General features: G+C 36.0%; 1 protein-coding gene across 1 annotated transcript in view; it reads left to right on the forward strand.

Moving 5' to 3' along the window:
• Positions 1-23,219, forward strand: part of SYT1 (synaptotagmin 1) — a 177,744-nt gene that overhangs the window by 64,481 nt on the left and 90,044 nt on the right. Inside the window, exon 3 of the mRNA XM_088141845.1 lies at positions 22,966-23,150. Within this exon, the coding sequence (XP_087997971.1) occupies positions 22,966-23,150 (185 nt within the window). The remainder of the gene's footprint in view (positions 1-22,965; positions 23,151-23,219) is intronic.

A 23,219-nucleotide genomic window follows, 5' to 3' on the forward strand; every position in this document is an offset into this window, starting at 1 on the left:
TCTTCTTCACTGTCCTGCAGATATTCTTCTAATGCCCTTTTTTTCTTCTTCAGCTGTCTAGTGTACTTGCAACATTCCCTGCCCACCTATGCTCCTTGGTAAGTAGAGTCTGTCAACATTGCTGCATGGATGAAGGGCATGTTTTATTGTCTTGATTTTTCTGGTCTTCCTGTCCAGGGCTTCTAATTCAGCTTGAGTCCAGTCCACTATTCCAGCTGTATATCTGATGACTGGAACTGCCCAGGTGTTAATTGCCTTGATCATATTTCTGCCACTGAGTTTGGACTTTAACATCTTTTTCACTCTTCTGATGTATTCACTCCTAACCTTCTTCTTGACTTCAGTGTGCTTGATGTTTTCAGCCTGAAGGATGCCCAGATATTTGTAGTGATCTTCTTCATCCAAATATTATTTCCATAGGGCATCTTGATTCCTTCAGTTTTCACTATTTTTTCCCTGTTGATGATAAGGGTGGCACATTTGTCCAGCCCAGACTCCATTGCAATATCTTGGTTGTATATTTGGACAGTGTTGAACAGTGATTCTATTTCAGATGGTATTTTTCCATACAGTTTCAGATCATCCATGTTATTGTTGGTCACACAGTCAGCCAGTTGTTTAGACTGGATTTGGCATCTTTATCCACCTATCAAGTCCTTCCCAAGGACCTGGGATGATGATGGTGATGATGATGATGATGTTGTTATTATTAGTATTATTCAAAGAGATTGTCAGCAAATTTCTTTAGTACTCAAGGATGCAATTCATCTGACTCTAGAGTTTTAAATGCAAGGTGAAAATGTATTCCCTGTCTCTCAGATTCTCAAGCTTCAAACCTTCTTCTTCATCCTCCTCTAGTATCCTTTTAACAAATGCTGGATAGAACATATAACTCTTTTGTTAGAGAAGATAGATCTAATCTAGGAATTGAGTAGCTCTGTCTTTTTTTTAACTATCTGATCTGATTTTGCCATCTTCACCAAACACCAAGTAAATTGGTTCTCTTCTCTTGTGGATAAAGAGAGCTAAGCAAAGAGCCCCTAGCAGAGTAAATGGAACTAAAGTATGTATGTGTTTCCTTTATGGATTGGCTTATTTAACCTGCATAGAAAGACTGCAGGTCACAAAAATATATATGAATGGAAAAAAGAAAGTTTATAGTATGTTTCTTGATTTAGACATTGTGTATGATAAAGTGATTAAGCTTGGAGGGAGACTGTGAGTTCTAGTTCCGCCTTAGCCATGAAGCCAGCTGGGTGACTTTGACCCAGTCACCCTCTCTCAGCCCTAGGAAGCAGGCAATGCCAAGCCCTTTCCAAAATCTTGCCAAGAAAACTGCAGGGACTTGTCCAGGCATTTGCCAGGAGTCAAGACTGACTTGAAAGCACCAGAAGGAAAAAAAAAAAAACCTTAATATGATAATAGCAGAATTGAATAGAAGTAAATCATGTATGAAGCAGTTTGGAGAAGTGGTTAAAGGCACAGGCTAGAAACTGGGAGACTATTCATGACCTCTAGTCTTAGATAAGTGTGGAAAAAACGTTGAGATCATTTGTTTATATAGAGAGAATGAATCAGAAACCAAACACATGAAGGAAAAGTGAATGGGTCAAGAGCAGGGGAAAGAGTTAGAAAGTTGTGGTTGGATGAAATTGATGATGTTCCCAAAAAGAGAGAGATAAGAGATTTAAAGAACAAAGTACAATGTATATATGAAGTGGAAACTGGAATGATTTGCAAGGACAGAAAATATTGGAAAACTGTGGTAAACTAGTTCATATATACTAGTTTTAACTATATTTCCTCTTCTTTTTTTCATCTCAGGACTTTACTTTTTGACTTAGTATTTCTTGCTCATTTTCTGTTTTCTGCATAATACAACCTGCCCCAAAAGGGAATACTATGGTGGATATTTATGTAATATTAGGAAAATAACCTCTCCTCAAGAAACAGAAATAATAATGGATACGGTGTAGGATGAAAACTGGTAAAATAAGGATTGCAAAGCTAAAGAGAAACGCAGATCAAAAGAGGATTTTTAAACTTTTCTTGCCAACAGTATTTATTTTATTTATTTAAAAGATAAGTGTTCCTAACTGACTAAAATTGCATGGATGCACAGACTATTACTTAGCAGTCACTCACAAATGAATAATTTCAGCAGCCTATTAATTTAGACACAAAGTAGGTATGCTTGGACAGACATATTTGCAAACATCAATAGGGAGCGGCCTAGGTAGAACATACTTAGGATAGGGTAAGTTGAACTGTCTAAAAGTCATTAGAGTTGTGCAAAGTGTTAGGAAGAGGTATTGTGAATCTACTTTTAATGAGGATTTGCCACAGTGTTACATGTCCCACAGTCATGTTTAGAGAAGTTCATGTTGATTCATCCAACTTACAAGAATGTCTGTATAGAATCTTTATCAATTTCTTTTAAAATTCATTATTTATTGTTTTAAAAAATTCCAAACATTTAACATTTAATGTAATTAAAGAGAAAGAACATGGAGAGTGGTAGTATCCAGCCATTAAGAAAACCAACATTACTAACACTGGGAAAGCTTAATAACTTTTTATTGTTCCAAAAAGCTATATAGGCTTGACATCAGTTATTGTGTGGTTTTCTCCAAAGTGTTAGCTCCAGATGAGTTGAGAATATAACACTCAGAATTTTCAATTGGGAGAATCTGGTCTATAGGGATTTTCTGGAAGACTGTTATACAATTCAAGTGCTACCACCGGCATATATAGATAAACAGATAATCAAAAATTAATAAAATAATAATACATTTAAAGTAGAAAAGATGACAAAAAGAAAATAAGAGAAAAGAGCCACTTTTATAGTACTTTGCAACTGGTGAAAGCATAAATATTATTCCAGTAATCAATGTCTATCTGTATTTCTGAACCAATTCAGAAGCAAAATAATGGTAATACCTTTATTAGAATCTAATGTCACTACCTGACAAAAAAGTAGTAAATCACTTCTTTTACTTTGTGATAAGATTTTAATAAAGTTTCCCTGAGATGCTCAAGACCTTCCCTGCACTTCACTGTAATTATTGTGGAAAATGATTATAGACAGCGTCTGGTATTTTGCGGCATTATGAATGTGTACTAAATTGCTTTTACTAAATTGCAATTACTAAATTGCATAGAGAATTAAATTTGCAGCTGGGAAACTGTGACAGTGTATTTCATTAGTTTATTTGGAAGGCAGAATTTGGTTAAGATATTACTATTTTGTCTTAGAACTGAGCAGTACAATGGTAAAGTCTGCAAGTTCTGTATTTGTGTAAGTCATGTTATTATCCACAGATGTCCTGAAACATGGAACCATGTGTGTTTCAAATATATTTTTTATGTGAATGCAGTTTCTTCTTTTCCATTTTATTCTTCCTCTTAACATTTTATTAATTATCTGAAGGAAAGAGCTTTTTTAAAAAATCTCATGTTCATAATGCATTTTAGAACATTTCACTTTCAGTACTTTCAAAGAAATGTGTACAAAATGCTTGTTCTGCAATTATAGTGAGTAGTAGATTGAATTTTTAAAAAGTTATTTACAACTGATGAATATGCAGTATGATATTTAGTAATGGGGTTCATATAGTGAATGACTTCAAAAAAGGGAAAAACGTAAGCTGCTTTTACAACTGTCTGTAAAACATTTAGCCACTCTTTGAGACTGTTTTTTTTTCCAAGTCCTATATTATCCTTAAATAGTATATAAATATTGAGGCCTCCAAAAAACTAATAATAGTAATAATAGTAATAATAATAATGATGATGATGATGATGATGATGATGATGATGTGCTTATTCAGTTAGTGAAATCTGTTAGAGGCTAGTCCTAATGAACGTTCAATTCATTCTTTATAGGTACCTTTAGAAATATTAGAAGAAAGAGGAAAGGGTATATTCAGATGTCATGGTGAATCATGGGTGCTTTCCAGATGTTTGACTGTAATTATAATAGAATATCTTAACCAATTCCATTTGCCCCAACCAGAATGGTCAGTGATCAGAAAATGAGAACTATGGAGTCCTTGGGGTTCTCTGAGCTTGGTTGTTTTCTTGCAAATGTTTCATTACCCGGCTAGGTAACATCTTCAGTGCTAGAATGGAGTGGGGTTTGCTGTCTATTTATATACAGTGGCATGCCCTGCCAGTGTTGGTGTGTGTGTGTTTGTGTGTGTGTGTGTGTGTGTGTTTTCCCTCTGGTAGTTCCTGAGAACTGTAGTCTCACAGTTTTCAATGGGACAAAAGAGCTCTACATGTGCTCAAGCCAATACCAGTTGCAACACTTGTAATATGCCACAGAAACACCATGTGTAACAATTTTTAAGAAAACCCTATCACCCAACATAATTAAACATTATGTGAACTCCTGGAATCTTCATGTCATTTGTGTATCTTACCAGTTAGAAATATTCTAATTTTTCTCCTATATTTTCCTTTTCTGTTCAAGCTTTCAATATTTACATTATCAGTTGCTTATTTTTAAAAGGACTTTTAAAGAGCTTTTGAAAGGGCCATAAGATTTATATTTGCAATCTACTTATTCTAATCCTTACTTAAATAAAACACACCTACCAGCATAGCTAGAAAAGGAGTTGTTGGTGAAAGACTGAGAAACTTGTTCTAAAGCTGAGCAGTCTTAAGCAAATTCTTATAGAAGATGCTAGATTCCTCCTTCAAAGGACTATGATGGAATAGATCTATAAGTCACTCTGATCTTCTCTGTCTCTTGGAGTCTTTCATATTTAGAAAAGCAGAAGAATCATCATGTTGTCCACATTGATCTGAAGCAATCCCACAGCCAAAGCACCAGGATGACTTATTTTTCTGTTCACAAGCCTGCTGAAGAATTTCAGTGCATTCATCTGCAATTAGATACAGTCAAATTAGGAAGAAAATCCTATTAGTGTTGACACTGCAGTCTTTCTTTTACTTATCATATTCTTCTTACCTATCCATTCTTCCTTCCTCTACTCCCAATCCAGTTATTCCCCTTTGCAGCTGTTGAAAAATACAAAACAGGACTGACATTATAAATAGATTTAGGATGGAACTCCATCTTCTATTTTCCTCCTCCCTGAAAATGTATTCAACCTCTGTGGCAAATTCCTAGTAATGGAATGTCAGAGGGCGGGAAAAAGCCAATTTACCAATTCTTAACAGATTGGGATTGGGAAATAATCTGGGTGGATATGTACATTTTCTGACACACTGGGGCTGAGGAGAAGGGTAGGGCTGAAGGTCAGCAGGCTGGCTTGAAAGTTGGCTGTGGAACAAGATCTGCCAGCCCCTCAGCTGAACTGTAGCCTCACTTTCTCTCTGTCTTATTTTCAGAACATCCTTTCTTTCTCTGTTGATGCCAAAGAGACAATCTTAACAAATTGTTATATTCAATATTGTTCTGCTCTGATTTAATTATTTTGTGGGCTATTTAAAGTTTTTCCATCTGAAACAGCAGGAAGAATTAATTGCTTTGGCTGGAACTTGGCCAGATCCCTAAACAGACAGATCAGGCTCCTACAGAAGCAATTAACAGTCTTTCCGTTTACTTTAATGATAGTTGGGTCTGGAACTACGAGCATTATGGCTGATGCTAAACTTGTGAAATGTCTCCATAGCTTCTTTAATGACTGAACTGAATGGCATATGACTTTATTATGTATAACCAAAGACTTTTGCAACATCTCAATCCATATGTTACATAATTAAACATCCTGCATTGTAACGTATATGAATACAGTTGGCCAAAAATATTTATGAAAATACTATAGTTAATAACTGGGTACAGGTAGTCCCCAAGTTAAGAACACCCAGTTTATGGATGACCCATAGTTAAGAACGGAGCCTATTGTAGCAAAATTTGAGTTAAATACACAATGACTTGAGTTAAATACACAATGGTTTGAGTTAATTACAAAATACTACTTATACAGTATTATACAATAATACTGTTCTGGCTTACATACAAATTCGACTTAAGGACAGACCTTGGGAATAGAATTCGTTCTTAAACTGGGGACTACCTGCATCAGAAAGCAGTTAATTAATCCATTAAAAGGCAAACCTTGTTTCTTAGTCCAAAGAAATAACTTTTTTGAATTGAGTCTATCTCGTCATAATTTAATGGCCTCGGCCAGTGTGTTTTCCTGGTAAAAATACAGCAGTGGTTTGTCACTATCTTCTTCTGAGAATTGTTTTGTAGTGGTCTCCTATCCAAGTACTAACTTCCAACTCAAATAGCTTTCAATAGAAAAGAATATATGTAGCTCAGGGTTGAACTGTAGAGTCCTTGGTGCTCTCTAAGCTTAGTTGTTTACTTGCAGACATTACATTACCCAACTAGGTAACATCATCAGTGCTAGTGAGTGTGGAGTTTTCTCCCTGTTTATGTATTGTCTTGCCAGCATTGCTGGGGATGTGGTTTTCTCCTTGGTAGTTTCTTGATTCAGGTTTTGTTTTTCTGTTTCATTGTCTGGTGTTAATCCCTGTTTATATGGGTGTTGGTTGCTGGAGAGGATGTGTTCTAGACTTTTTGCTTCCTTCTTAGCTTTTTTATTGTCTCTTTTGAATGGTGTGTAAATATGGTTTATCTCTGTCTGTCTATTGATGGCTGATTTGTCTGAATGCCAGATTTCCAGGAATTCCCTAGCATTTTTGGATTTAGCTTTCTCTAGGATGCTAACGGTTTCCTAGTTGAAACTACAGTTGAGTCTGGCCATGTGTTGTGAGATTAGGGAGTTTTCATCATGTCTTCTGACTGCTAGTTGGTGTTCATGGATGCGCTCTGCAAGCCTTCTGCCTGTCTGTCCTACATAGTGGTTGTTACAGTCCTTACACTGTATGTCGTAGATGTCTCCTGTTTTTTCTTCTTGGGCTACTGGAACTTTTGGTTTACTTAAGATGTTTTGGAGGGCTTTAGCTGGTTTATGGGCTATGGTGATGCCGTGTGGTTCTAACAGTCTATTGGTTGTTTCTGAGATGTTTTTGATGTATGGCGGTGTTAATCTTTTCATAGATTGTGCTGGTTGTGCTGTAGTAGGTTGAGTGGTCAGGCACTTTTTGATAAAGTTGCTTGGGTATCCATTTTGTTGGAAGATGTTGTATAGGTGATTTGTTTCCTTTTTCTGGTGTTCTGGGTTGCTGCAGTGCATTTGTACTCAACTGAATAATGTTATTACACAGCTCCTCTTGCGGGAGGTTGGGTTGTTACTTTGATAATGGAGTACTTGGTTAGTGTGGGTTGTTTTCCAATAGACTTGAGTTTCTAATTTGCTGTTGTTTTTTGAGGATATCCAGGAAGGGTAACATGTTGTTTTCTTCCTTTCTAGTGAATTTTATTCCTTTGAAGATGCTGTTGATAGTTTCATGTGTCTTCTCTAATTGTCCCTTTTATATTATGACAGAAGTGTCATCTACATACCAGAGTCATACTTTTGGTTGTGTGGGTGGGAGTGCTATTGTTTCCAATTGCTGCATTACAGTCTCTGCTACGAGTCCTGAGAGTGGTGATCCCATGAGTATTCCTCTGATTTGTTGGTATATTTGTCCACCAAACTGAAAGTAGGTAGTGAGGCAGATGTTGATGAGGTCCATGATTCTGGGTATTTCGATCTTAGAGTATTTGGTTAGTCAGGTGTGTTGTGTAGTACTGCTGCCATGGATTCTTTCACTAGTTCTGGATATATGGATGTAAAGAGAGCATATAGCTTTATAAATTAGCTTTAACAACTATTTATCAAATAACAATAAAGGAGGTTAGCCAATGGATAAATGGCGCTATCATGTAGGGATTAAAAAAGTAAAAAATCTATGAAAAGTTCAGCCACAAAAATCCAATTTATGGATTCTTTCTCCCATAGACTTCCATACAATTGTAATGCTTTATATAATTAAATGATGTTATTAGTTTTCTTCAAACTCAGATATCTATCATTTATTTTTTTCAAATAGCATACTGTAATATGCTGACATGATCCAGTTTATTTTATTTCAGAACTCCAGATAAATCATTTCAACTTTAGTTGGAACGTATGTTAAATCTATATCAAAAGTATATTTCCAGACTGGATGGATGGATCTCAAAATAGGTCTTCTGTATAACCAAGAGAAAAGCAATATACACTGGCACAAAAAAATATAAATTTCACATATATATTAATGGGATCTGAGCTGGCAGCAATTGATGAGGATTTTGAAGTCATGAAAATGTTACATGTGTAGCTGCTATTAAAAAAAAGAGCTTTTATACTTGAAAACATAGGAAGGGGATTGAAAATAAAAGTTCAAATATAGAATATATAGTTATGCTCACCTCTCAGCACTTCAAATATTGTTACAAGTTTTGACTATATGAATTCTTGTGCTAATGATGATGATGGTGGTGTGGTGGTGGTGGTGGTGGTGATGATGATGATTGCTTGGTACAGATTTACTTCTTCTGAAAATAAGGATGGAAGTGTATGAACACTATTACAAAGTAAACAAGAAAAATGGTTACGGGCAAGAGGGGGAGATGACAAAGTACTATCCAAAGTGCGGTCCTTCTAATTGTTAATATAATTGCCAGAAAGCCATAAGTCTGGGAGTTTACTATCCTTCTATCTTACATGAGTAAGCTTTGTGGTATAGCAAGATTTAGCAAACCTGGCAGCCAATTAAATCAGTAAGGTCCTGATTTTGGAACCCTTAGAGATGTACAAAATCAATTGACATTCTTCAGCTCCTTCACAAAATAAGCCAAGCTTGCCCGTGCCATACTAACCAATTCTGCCACTCCAGAAAAACAAGGGGAAATATAACAGATTATTTCAATTTCTTTCAGAAGATTCTGTTCAAGAGACAGAGCTCTAGTGGTAGAAAATTGGTTCCATTCAAGTGAACTTTTTTCCCTTAGTCATTCATGGAGCCCTATCAAATTCTCTCAGAACTTGAGGATTCCATGGAAAACAGTTTGAAAAACCTGAGTGTAAGGTTTTGTCAGTGCTGGTTCAGCAAAATCTTTGAATAAGCTTTTTGCTGGGTATTATGGAATTTGTTATAATAGTATCTGTTAGTGCTATTTCTACTTTCAAGGAGCTGGGGAATATGTCAAAAACATACTGTGAATTGTATGTACAGCACCAAGGAATCAAGATGAGATCTGGCAGTTTTAATGTCTTTTGAATGATTTACTATTCCTTTTTTATTTCAGTCTTACAAAAATTGCACATCACACCTTTTATTACTTCCCCTTTATTATCAAAGTATTTTTAAATTAAATTGAAGTGATTCAAGTAATTTTGCCTCCAAATCTTAAAGCACAAAATCACAGTAAATCATGCCATCTCCAAATCATAATTCTCAACATCAAATGAGAGGGAGGCTACTTTGGACACTCTTAATACACAGTGTACTTAATGTACCAGCAGCTAGAGTGCAACAGTGGAAGTGGAAAACCATCCTTCTGCCCATAAATCCTCCTGCCCAGTCTGGCAGGAAGGGCATGTTATGGACCCTGTTGGTTAAAGAATTCTGACCGGCAGGGTCTAGGAGGAGAGCCTTTTCAGGTGTTGCCCCACCTTAACATTCTGCCCCCCGAGGTGAGGTTGGCCCCACTCTCCTGGCTTTTGGGAAGAGCATGAAGACCTGGCTCTGCATGGGGATCTAATGGGGTCTTGCAGCACTGAGGGTGGTTGGCGGTTTGAAGACACTCTCCCCATCTTTTAACCCTGTACATATATATTTTGTAAAGAGTTTTTATGGTTTTTATCCTTTCTTTTATTATTTGTAAGCCACCTAGAGTCACTTGTATAGTGAGATGGGCAGCGTGTAAATTTTATAAATAAATAAATAATTGTGATCTTGTCCAAATGCATCTGACTGGCCACTGTGGGTGACAGGCAGATCCTATATTCTTACCAATTCCAAGAAGAACAAACGGTATGGTCCATTTAAAAATATTTTTTGCACATTTCTAAATCTGATTTTCTTTTCTCCCCAAACTTTGGCTGAATATAATAATAGTCAGATTTTTATATTCCAAAATGTTATATCCAAAATATAAAGATCTTTATATTCAAAATCTTCAAGAAAGGGTTCAGGAAAATGCCTTTGCTGCAGGCTTTGCAGGTAAAAGCTGGCACGTTTTGCTGGTAAATTCTAAAAATTTTAATAGCTGCTGATTGTTTCTAACACAACTGTATAAAATTTGAAACTTAGGTACCTAAAGCAGGCCACGCAGCACCTGCAGTGCCAGAATACCTGCTGTATAATCATATAATGATAACGATAAATGGTTGATACAATTTGCAAATTTCATGTTTCCTGAATGTATGTACAAACCAGAATGCATTCTTATACTAAAATCCATATGTTTCAGAACTTAATAGTGCAGGATCTGACTCAGATGAAATGCACACAAGCATATGGTTAAGGACAAGAGTGCAGAAAAGATATGTTTGGGGAGAATATGCCACAAAACTAATTACTTTGGTTGCAAATGCGTGAGAGAATAAATGCATATTATGAATGCATCTTTGGGGAGATATATACTTGAAAGTGTATAAATTTTTCTGTTGACGTTTTAAAAAGGTTTAGCAAAGTAATGTGGAAAAAGGCGGAAACAAAGCAATCAAGCAATCCTATGCTGAAATTGGAGTGCTTCAGAACCAAAGCACTCAACTGCTCTAATATCTTAATGGCTGCAGCCCAGCAGGACAGAAATGAAGTTGAAGAGAAGGGAATGTTTTCCTGCCCTTTTTCATTTCTTAAAATTTTTTCCCTTGGATGCAATAGGAAAGAATATATATAGGTATGTTGTCAAGCTGATATAATTATATTTTGGTTTAGGGGCAGAGGATTGGAATTGCTCTGAGTAGCCCAATCCACCTTATTTTGGACTGTTCAAAATATCCTATCCTATCGTCTCCTTTCCAAAATATCCTACCCTAACTTCCTATCTTTCCTGTCCTTCAGATTTGAAGTTCTGTTTGTAGCTTTAGAGAGGGAATCACATCCTATGACCCCTGATCAGCATTATGAGAAATAAAGCAAAGCCCAAAATTAGCATCTATACTAGCAATTCCTTCCTGTAAATGAAGCCACAGGAGTGTTCAAGACATTAGTTTTATGCTTCATGTGGAAGGCAATGATCCCTGAGGAAAAGCCAGCCACTAATAGCACCACAATGGGATACCCTGTCCATAAAGCCCATATGTCTTTGACAAATACTGTGACATTGCTTTTCATCCAAAGCCAGCACTGACTCTGTTGAATACGCAGTTTTTAATGTAATGGAACAAATGTGATTCCACACACAAATACTCATGATACAAGCATATTTTATATTCTGAGCTCCAGCTGCTTTTATGCTCCTTTTTCCTGGATGTTCTATTCAGACATCCCTTCAAATGTTTTACAGGTTTTTTTAAAGAAAAAGTTCAGAGGTATCCATTAGGTATGGATGAGGCCTTGGCAAAACCTAAAAGCTAAGGGCCAAGCAACCTTGTTCTATTGACTAACTCTAAATAAGCAATATCTATAGAATATTTTTGGCTAGGAGTTTGTTGATGGGGAATTCTTCTCACCAATTGTTGAAAAGAGAAAATCTACTCATTTTCTGACATAAAGACTTACTGTGGAAAATGGTGGCATTCATTTTCCTTTCTCTCTAGCATCATTCCAGGGACATTGTAGACAGCAAATGATCCCAGCCACTATTTTCCCAGCTCCTTTAGCCTGTCTCCATAGGATTTTCTTCCAATTTTTTAATCAGTTCTGTAGTTTTCAACAGAATGGTTTCTAGTTTGTCAAAGTAATCCTTGAGTTTTAGATCCCATAGCTGATGAGCAAAGGAGTGCTATATTTATTGACAGGTAGAACCAAAAGCATATAACTAAAATAGCATTAACAATGTCATGGTTAATTTTTACTGCTGCTTTGCATATTGGTTTCACTAAAAATGATAGTGCCCAAATCCATAAATGCAGAATTATTCTGTATCAGCCTAGATTAATACTAGAATTAGTACTGCAACAAAGTGAAGTAACAAATAAAGTTTAACACACAGAAATATTTCACTCTGTAAAGAATTCATAAGCTTCCTGGTTCCTTCCCTTCTGTCTCCCCTCCCTCCCTCTCTTTAGTTAGTTATACAGCCAATTTATTTTACAGATCTATTGAGACATGAGTGGGAAACCACTTGGGAATCTTAGGGCTCTAGGTTAGATTGGATAGTCAAAAACATTCCAGAAGACAAGGGTGAAGCACCCCCATATTACTGCAAATAAAATTATGTGGATGTGTTCATGGAACCCCAGATGTTGAGCTCAGCTCAAGGGAGACTTCAATTTTTTCCTGCTACTTTACATGCTTCTTTTTTCAAGCTGATTCCTCCAGAGATAGCTGAGTTTTATTCAGCATTTTTTTAAAAATTATTTTTAATTAGTAAAACGTACTTGTTTAAACAAATGAATGTATGAAAACAAAATTGATTCATCAGTATAGTTTAATTCTTTAAAACCCAGGTTTGAATCCTTCTGTATTTATTCACATTCATTGGTAGAACTTTTTTCTTATGGGTTCCTCACAGGCAGATACAAAATGATTCTCTTCTCTATATTCTATGCCAGTGTTTCTCAAAATGTGGTCTGAGGACCTCTGGAAGTCCCCCAAGACCCTCTCATGAATCAGCAAATTATTTGCCAGTCTATGTTGAAAAATAATACAATATTAAAATCCCATCAAACAATTGCGAGAAGCAGTAGTGGCAGTGCAATCTGGTAATATTGATAAATATAACCCATACAAACAAAAGCTCTTTTGGGGTCCTCCATAATTTTTAAAAGTGGGAAAGAGTCCTAAGAGAAATTCTGTTTTATGCCAATGAATTTATTTTATGCAGATGTGTGACAATTCAATCTGTTTTATGGGGTTGGTTTGTTTTTCGAGAACTTAGTTTGCACATTTTTTCATAAATTGACATAAATAATTTGAGATTATTTGGGAAAAGTGAAAACTACTGCAAAGTTACATGACTAAGTGCTCAGACCAGGAGAATGACTTGCATTTATGTGGTCTTGTTTTGCATTTCTTCCTGATAGCCAAGAAAAAAATGCAGGTTGCTTACAGTTCCATTTACAACAGCAGACCTATTTTTTTAATTAAATCAGAATTATTAAATAGTTGATAAGACTAGGGATATATGAGTAATTACTTTTGTGTAAAAACTCTGGCCATCATTTTTTTTTTTCTGGCAAGCAAGCGAACGTTAACTATGAAATAGCTATGTTCTTGTTTATTTCCTGATAAAAACTTCGTAGAGGTAATCAACAATTATTTGAATCTGTAGTATCAGCAGTAATGTGCAATTAATTGTATCTATTCAGAAACCAGTAAGATTGCTGTAGGAAAAATGTAGACTAAACAATATGAAGCCTTAAGAATAAAAAAGGAGAACGTAATTTTCAAGATAGAGTAAAGAGACAGGGAAAATAATGTTCAATAAACTAACTAAGCAATGACTGTCTCAGAAAACAAATGTCCATCCAGAAATTCAGATTTTCTTTAAGAAATCTTCTTCTTTAGAGCAGTCTGCCTACTACTTTAAACTCGAAGGGTTTTTTCCCCTCTTAAGGAAGTTATTATTTGAAACAATGTCAAGATTCCACCTCAAATATCATTAAAATTTAACAGGAAACTACCCTCCTACTGAGTTTAAAATAGAAATGTAAGTCTGTTATAATCAGTGAGTAAAATTAATCTGAATGTCATTGTGTTTTCAAGAGGTTCAGGTGTTTCATTTACAGTAGCATACTGATCTATATACCTGTATATATTACCTTGAACTTTCCTGTCAGTGAGCATAATTTCTATATACTCTTTAATACTGAGTAGTAGTGATCTAAACATTCATTTGTATATTTCCAAAAACTGCACTCGATTGGAGGTTTGCTAAGAAACATCTTGTAAAGTACCCAGAAGCTGAGATTCAGAGAAGAGAGTAGGGATTCTAAAGGAGATGGAGATGCAGAATTCACAAGTTAAATGGATAATCAACAAAGGCCAAGACGTTTTGTTGCCTTGGACCAGCAAATGGCACCCCACCATTACCCACTCAAGTTGAGGTACTTAGTACTTAGCACCCATTCAGAAGCACAAAAAATGTAAAGAACAAAATACATAACATATTTTCTCAACAATGTGGACTTATTTTCATTTGGCAAAAATGAGTCACTGACTTATTGTGTCATTATCATTATTTGTTGAATTTGACATACCCTAGAACAAAATATCATCAACAGCATTGCCATTTCTGGGCAGCAATCAAATATAAAAGAGAGCAAAAATTCTTCTGGTGTGCGAGGAATGTTAGCTAAAAAATGGGCAAAGAAGGAATGTTTTGTAATTAGAGAAACATCGTGGGACATAGGGCACCATCTCCATTCTCCCTGTCCCACATGGACCAGGCATCCTTAAAGGTGGGGCTTAATAAAATCCATTTCAAGCAATGCCACAAGGAGGAAGTTAAAATGGGACCTGTAAAAAGCCTTCCTCAGATTAGATACAATAAAGTTATAAAGACTGCCTGCTCGGATATAGAATTTTTTTTTCTTGCCGTGCAACCTTTATTAACTAGGCACCTGGCTCAGATATCTTTGAATAAGTTGGCCTCTCTGACACATTGACTAATCATTGCTTGGCTTTATGCAACCATTGCAGTCATAAACTCTGAAACAAAAGTATTCACCAAGAGTGTTTTCTCCAGAAGGTTGTTAAGATAGACTGGAAGCTGTGCTGTAGAATTAGCGGTCCCACGCCATATAAATAACCATCTTAGCCAGGAGTTAAAGGTTTGCTGCAGACCTCTTGCCCCAGTTGTTTCTTAACTGTATTCCAAACATCACACTTCATTTGGCACATAACTCAGGATTAGTAACATAGTACTTAAGCATTTAGAATGGATCTTCTCTAGTGAGTTGTAACCCAAGCAAATGCATAGTGGAGCCCCATAGAAAAGCTGAGCTTTGACCGTAATGTAAAACACTCTTAGAGTTCATGGCAAATACTGTTCCATTGTAGTCCAGTAAGAACACTGATTGGAGACTACTCTGAGCTCTGCTAGCAACATATTTAGAATGCATCTTTATAAGCTAGAGGCCTGGAAAGCAATTCCCAAATATTTGAAAAGCTTTATCTGTTTTCTCAGATGCCCATCTAAATGCCATCTATGCCATTTAGAATGCTTGATGAAGCCCATCATATTTTAACAGTTAATAGTCAGCCCTCCCACTGCGTAGTAGAAAGCAACATCTCAAAGGGCTGTCTTTGATGCCACTGGGATAATCAAAAGGACCACTGTATTATACACATAGAGTAGCACAAGGAGGATTTATTGGCTAGTTTGAGCAGGGGGAAAGTCAGACAGTCAGCCATCAAATTAATAAAAAGGGAAACAGAAAGGAAGCTAGTATGCATTCCTATTTTAACTCTTATTTTTATTACTATGGGATAAGATAAAATGTCCAAAATAAATTACATCTTGTCTATAAGGATGCATTTATATAGAACTGATGAATTTAAATTAGATGGATCTATAATGGCTACTTTCAATTTTCTCTATGTTCTGTCCCTGAAAATAAGCCTGATTTAAAACTAATGCAAGATAAATACAGCAGTCTCCCTGATTTCTCGATATAGTCTCTATCAAGTTATATAAGAGAAAGTGCTGGTCAACACCTGTTTGGTTTGGTTTGGTTTGCCTTAAACTGAGTTTAAGGAAAACTTCAGGCAGGATTTTTTCTTCTCGATCCAATCTGTGTAATCCTGTGTAGTCCTAAATTAAAGGATTCTTGCATGAAGTTTTCCTGAGTATACCCAGCAAGCTTATTGGGTGTTAAGAGCAGAGTGAGAATTTTTCCTCCTTTGGTGAACAGAGATAATAATAGGCTCCAATCTTTAGCCCATGCTGTTCTTGGGTGGTAAATCAAGCTGTTGGAACTAGTGTTCCCATTAAATATTCTTTTTAGACACTCTGATCTAGATGCTTCCAAGGTGTTTAGAGGACAGTTGTTTTATTATATGCTGTAGAATCTTCCTGAAAACTGGTGTCAGTCAAGTGGATTGTAGTTCCCAAGATCTTTCCATTTTCCTTTAAAAAAAATCAAGTACAAGAAAAGTGTCCATAATGAAACAAGTGCAGAAAAAAAGAGCTGTTAATTATGTCTTTCTAAGTACAATATGCATTATAACAATGTGGTTTTTTTTTATTTTTTATCCTGCCTTTATTATTTTTATAAATAATTCAAGGCAGCAAGCATACCTAACACTCCTTCCTCCTCCTATTTTCCCCACAACAACCCTGTGAGATGAATTGGGCTGAGAAAGAGTGAGTGGCCCAAAGTCACCCAGCTGGCTTTCATGCCTAAGGCAAGACTAGAACTCTCAGTCTCTTGGTTTCTAGCCTAGGGCCTTAACCACTAGACAAACTAAATGACTCGTGCACAGAGTTCATTAACTGGAAAAAGAGTGGGCTACATGGGGCTCTTATGTCCCCTAACAATGGCATGAAGTTGCCTCAGTAGTCCCTGTTTATGCCACGGCCTCTTGACATTACCTTTGGCTCATTACCAGCCTATAGTTGAGGCAGCTTAAAGTCATGATTTCCCTCATCTAACACAGGGTGTATGGTGGATTGTTGATCACTTTCTTCTGCTTCATCCCACTTCCCTCTTCCATACCTTTGACCTGCAAACAGGCTGTTTGTGGAACCAGATTCAGTATTCTTTCAGAAGAGTGCTAGATCCATATTCAGAAATACCGCAATTAACAGGCAATAGATGCAGAGCATCTTTATGCCTGCAACCTGTTAGTTTCATGGCCTGAAGGACAACACTTCAAGACTGTCATCTGATCGTGCATTCAGTGTGAACATAGAATGGAGTTAATTAGGATAGAGAAGACTCATATAAGGAGTCTGGATAATGATGGTTTTCTATTATGCCTCAAATCTATCAAACTGTATAATCACAGCATTGTGTTTTGGGTGTTTGGCTTTTTTGCTAGCCCAAAGCAAATGAAAAGTATTTAAAAGGTGGGGGGGTGGAGGTGTGCCAGTAGTAGGAGAGTTGTTGAATACTTCAGGCTTTTATTGTTTCCATTGTCTCCTGGGGAATATGCAGTGAAACATAATAAATGCATTGCTGTTTGCTTTAGATAAGTAATTGACAGGTACAGTGTGGGATCAAGGGAAAAAAGGAAAATTGACACTTCTACATGGGTTCCTTCAGAAATTGCTTAACAGAGGCTTCTTCAGATCTAGTAGTAACTAATGGATGGTAAGAAGGCCCCACAAGATTTGCAAAGTACAGCCACAAAGTCAAGAAATAGTACTGATAAGGTAGATCAGCCTCAGCATATTTGACTCCTACATTAAAATGCTGAGGCTGATCTACCCCTATCAGTACTAGAAGAGGCGATAAGTGAAAGTTTAGCTAGTGTTCATGAACCAGATGAGAAAGAAGAATAACTTGTTTACCTAATAGGACACCTTCATTAGAGGGAAGTTTATTTTAGGGTATTCTTTCTAGGAAGATCTTTTGTCATTAACCCATCTCCACACCCAATTCTATGCCTTCCCTCTGTCCTGAAAGATGGCTCTAATGTATTAGTATCCATTATGTGTAAAATCTGGAATATCCAACGTTATCAGTCAGCTGATAATACCCACTGAACTCAACCCAACTTGTGTGCTGAAATACAAAATAGGAGACAGTATCTATATGTGAAGGTTATGGAGAGTAGTGTAATTGAGGAAATGCGTGGAATGCATTGCATAAGGGAAAAGGTTAAATGGGACACCTTTGAAATGGATTATGATTTAACATTGACTGATCTGCAGCCCCATATCTCTGTAGTACTCTACAGTCTAGGCAGAACATTTTTTTAAAAAATGAAGTCTTATTTTAAAATGTTGATGAGTTCTGGAAATACTTCCATTTGAAATTTCCTAAAGGGCAAAGACTGACATAATCAACAAACTTGAATAATTTATTCAAACAAATCTGAACAGAATTTTTCTGGTGCTTTAATTTTTCATTCAGCCTAGACCCCATGTTGTGGGGTTGGGGGCAGAGGGACTACAGGATGCCGTAGATAGATAGATAGATAGATAGATAGATAGATAGATAGATAGATAGATAGATAGATAGATAGATAGATAGATAGATATAAATTGTGCATAGTATTACACTGCAACTCATTTATTATATCCAAAAAGAGAAGGTATATGAAGTCTTTCCCCTTTAAGAGGTAAAAAATTGATTATTATTGATTTGTGTACTGTAATTCTAAACATTACTGCTCAAATATAAGCGCCACTGAATTCAGTAGGGTTTATTCCCAAAAATGTGGGATTATGATTACAACCAAAATTACAAAAGGAAGGAAAATATATCTATGTTGTGAAAGAGAGATTTTCAATCCTGATTTTAATTTTTAAAAGTAATATATTTAATTTAATTGTATTTGAGTTTGAATACATTCATTTTGTAGCATAATCAAATTTTCACAAATTTTCATATCCTCAAAGCATGTTTTGCAAATCCTTTTTATCTGAAACTACCATAGTCATCTTACCAGTCAACCAGCACTGAGATATAAAGATTCAAAATTGTCAAAACCTGCTTCTTATTTAGCAAACCTACAGCCCCTGGGCTATGCACAAAGCTGGACATGTCAGACTAATCCATTTTTACTATGTACATTTCTGCATTAACCTGCTCAATATGCTTCAGGGATCAATGAGATTTAAATGAGGATGTGCACCACCAAGATCAAATGCAGAAAAGGAAGCAGGCATGCACTTGTTGATGGCTCCTAGAAGAAGCTGCATCTTTTCTTGAGCTTGCACGCTAGTCACATGTTATCCATGGTACAATTTGTACAAAATTTAAGCTTATGCGTAATGGCATATTTAATAGATTCTTAGTGCTCCTAAATATGCTCTGCACTTACTTTTACATGTACTGTATATAAAATAGACAAATACTTTTGCTAAATATTGTTTTTCATTGTCATACTACAGTACATTTCAGAAACAACAGTTACTGACCAACTACGTTGGTTGTGTCTTTGTTTAAATAACACAAATCAAACTTGAGAAATTAGCTGCTAAAATGCTGAACTCACCTCCAGAAAGGATGGATGGATGGATGGATGGATGGATGGATGGATGGATGGATGGATGGATGGATGGTTGGATGGATGGATGGATACACACACACACACACACACACCACTGAAAATAAGATGGAAATTTTTAACACTCAAGCTATTAACAGTTATTTTTGATTATGTTCGTGTTTTGCATTTTTCTAAACAAAACAAATATAAAACAAACAGTCTTCTTGTTTGAGCTCTGGAGATGATCTAATTTTGGATTTAATTAGTTTTCATTAATGAGATTAAATGATGCTTTTTGTCTCCAGAAGCTAATACAAACAAAATCTATTTATCACCTTGACAGTAGTTCCTGCAACAAAGTTAATGACCACTACTGTTCTACTACCAAGCCAATCAGAAATCATGCTTTTTGTGCAGAAAAGCCAAATCCTGCAATCAATCATTGTCGACATAATAATCCTGTTGAATAGGCCTCTGAAAGACTGAAAGTAAAGCAACCTGGCCATTAACTTTAAATGCATCTCAGAAATGGGTTTCTTTGTGTGTAGAACAAACCTATCATGGTTACAGTCTAGGAAGGTGGCATTTTTTGCAGCATGAAATATCTGAAAACTCTTGTCAAGGAAGAAGTTTGTACTTAAGTGCTTTATTGTGTGCATGGGACAGGGATAGGTGGACAGATAGATTAGATAGTAACAAATATATTATTTATATCCCCAAAGTGTAATGGCACTTATTTCTTACATCAGATTTTGTACAGACCAACTCACCTAATAGAATTTCTCCCTTGACTCAGCTGTGCATTTCATAGCTTCTGTTTTCAATTCAGAGACATACTCAAATCAAATCTTCAGTGACAACTCACTCTGTGCCAGGAAGCTTACAAAAGCACTCAATATTAGCAAAGCATTTGGGGAAGTAGCATTGTTCAGCACCAGGCATCTGAGTCTTTTGTCATTCTCCTACTTTGCCAATCTGGTGACTTTCATTCTTCATAGTGACCTTGTTTGCAGAATGAGTAAAACCCTGCTGGAAAATGTTTTTCTTTTTTGTTACAGTGACATACCGGTAATATCTCACAAATTCTAATTCAGGACATCTCGGGGATAACTATAAAAAGGAGAGTAATATTCCAACATTTTCATGATGCCAGATTAAGTCTGCGTAGTTTACATCATTTCTTGAGAGTTCTAAAAAAATCCAAATTGCTGACCTGACCAGTTAAGGCAGATGTGGCATCTTTCCCCCTTTGGCTTTTAAAAATGAAGTTAGCCATTATTCTGGTTAAAAGTTCTCTGCTGAAGTCTCTGTTGCTTTACATCTGAACTAAAGTTAGTTCATATGCTGGAATTTGAAAGCAGATTAATTTAAAGCAGTGTTTCTCAACCTTGGCAACTTTAAGATGAGTGGACTTCAATTCCCAGAATTCCCCAGCCAGCCATGCTGGCTGGGGAATTCTGGGAGTTGAAGTCCACTCATCTTAAAGTTGCCAAGGTTGAGAAACACTGATTTAAAGCATACCTGATATTGCTGTGTAATGCAGAATAAATCATGTAGGCAATAGCAGTTGCATGTAACTAACCCACATAAACATTTGTACACTGTTGCATCGTTAGTTTTACATACCTGTCATAACATTGACCTCTTATCCCAATAACTTTTAGATGTTGTAGGAGGAAAGTTAGTCTATGGTTGTAAAAAATCAGGATTCTGGTAGCACTTTTTTGAATAACAAATTATATTGAAAGGCATAAGCTTTTGGACTGAGAATAAAATAGAATGTTAATAAATTTGTTAGAAAAGGTGCTATCAGACTCTGATTTTTTCCCCCAATAACTTTTTGTTTCTTTTTTTCTGTGAGATGTTCAACTAGAATTGGTCATGCAGTTTTTAAAGAAAAGGGTGACTGTTTCAAAATCCCAAATAATCCACATGGACATGTAGATCACACTAGTTATAGCAGGATTTCTTAAGAAGCATGGTAAAAATTTTATCTTTACAATCTAATGCTAGAGACAGTAACTACCAATGTCTCTGTACCCATGTTTTTTTGCAAAAACCTTTGTACATTTAGCAGCTCTACCCATTTATTATTTCAATTTCAGTTCCATTCAGTCAGTTGGAACAGAAAATTGTTCACCTGATTGAAAAAGTTCTTAGTCATAGATAGGACCATGCAGTCACCCAAATGCACTATAGACTTTTTTCAGAGCTTCAGACTAAAGGTTTTTTTTCAAAAAGTCTTCCAGATGGGGACGTCAAAATGACGTGCATACCCACAATACTGAAATATCAGTTAGGTTTCTGTTTTAACAGAGTAGTCTCTTGAAAGAAAAGCATAGATTGATCTGATCACTTTAAATATTGACACATACTATGAATGGAACCCCTCCATGCGTGATCCTGAGGTAGTTGCTCCCCTTGAAAAGATCTTGATGCACAACTCATTTTCAGTCAGCCATGGGGCATCTAAAGCAAAGCCCCAGAGAATAATCACAACCAATGCTCAAAGATAGGAACTAAACAAAAATGGGTAATCTAAGGGTCTGATAATTGGGTGGGTCATGATGCTCGTACCCCTTATACTAGAAATTAATGAGTGCCAATAAATGTCTGCACTGGCAATTTCCTTTATAGAACTTCCAACAATCAAGCATTCAGATCATATTTACTATGTTGCCCAGTTAATTTTTCTGCACTTACTCTGTACATTTTCCTTTTATAATTCACTGCTACCATCTGCCAAATTCCATTCACTCTTACATGTTATGAAACATAATTGTAGAGATTTTCGTGTAAGTTGTTTGGTAAGATATTTTGGGTGTCAGACAGGATGTATATTTTTCTGGGAGCAAACATATCTACTTGCTTTAAAAATCTTGTTACAAGATTTCAGTAATGCTTGATAGTAATATACAAAAGCTTAATAAAATTACCCCCATCAAAGTAACATTTTTTTTTTACTACATGACCTTTGGTGGCTTAAAATTCTGATTCCATCTAAAGTAAAGCTTTTCATAATAGTCACTATGAACTTTGCTTTGTATTATAGAAATGGCTGCCTACACCTCCAATTTGTATCAAGAGAATGATTCTGATTTTACTGTTTTTTTAAAATAGACTGTCTCTCTCTCTCTCTCACACACACACACACACACACACACCACTTTCACACATACTTATTTCATTTGTATATTGTTTGTAATTTATGAGCATTAATAATATGAATTTCTTCCCACTGGGAAGTCACTGTCCTTCATTTAATATGACCTTGACCTGCATCTGAGTCATTGTCAAGAAAAAGCAGCAGCAAGTGGATAAATGCTGCTCATTATATCTGACTGTTCTGATCACATGCACTTGTTTTCCTAAGATCTGGATGACACAAGTTCCTAACCAGCTCCTCCTGACTTGAAGCTTGCTTTATTTTCAGGTCACAATGCAAGGTGGGTTATATGGGTAGTTTTATGTTAGAGAATCATGCTTCCCTCAGCAGAAAAACAATTAGAAGCTCATAAGACTCAGGAGACTATTTTTTCTGAAGAAATGCAATTGCTTGTGCACTGTGGTTTCCTGTGAATTTAGGTGGATAATTCAGATTTATTTGTATACCAATTTTTCTTGCACTAGTGAGACTATAAAACCCAATAGTATAACAGTATTCTTCTTGTTATTATTAAACATAATTGATTGCTAGATATATTTACTGAAAATAAAGATTCTGTCATTGCCTGTTTGACTAACAATCTGTTATTCTATTTTGTGTGTATTTCCTCTTCACAGTGCCACCTTGGGCCTTAATAGCCATAGCCATAGTTGCCATCCTATTAGTCCTTACCTGCTGTTTCTGTCTGTGTAAGAAATGCTTGTTCAAAAAGAAAAACAAGAAGAAGGGGAAGGAGAAGGGAGGAAAGAATGCAATTAACATGAAAGATGTAAAAGATTTAGGCAAGAACTTGAAAGATCAGGTAAGGTATATACCTTGTTCTTGAATAATATTACATTTGAATATTTAAATGCACAGACAGACTGAGAGG

Source organism: Python bivittatus, unplaced genomic scaffold (genome assembly GCF_059951505.1).
Source record: "Python bivittatus isolate LINGU-HERP-01145 unplaced genomic scaffold, Pbiv_v1 ctg000330_np1212, whole genome shotgun sequence".
NCBI lineage: Eukaryota > Metazoa > Chordata > Lepidosauria > Squamata > Pythonidae > Python > Python bivittatus.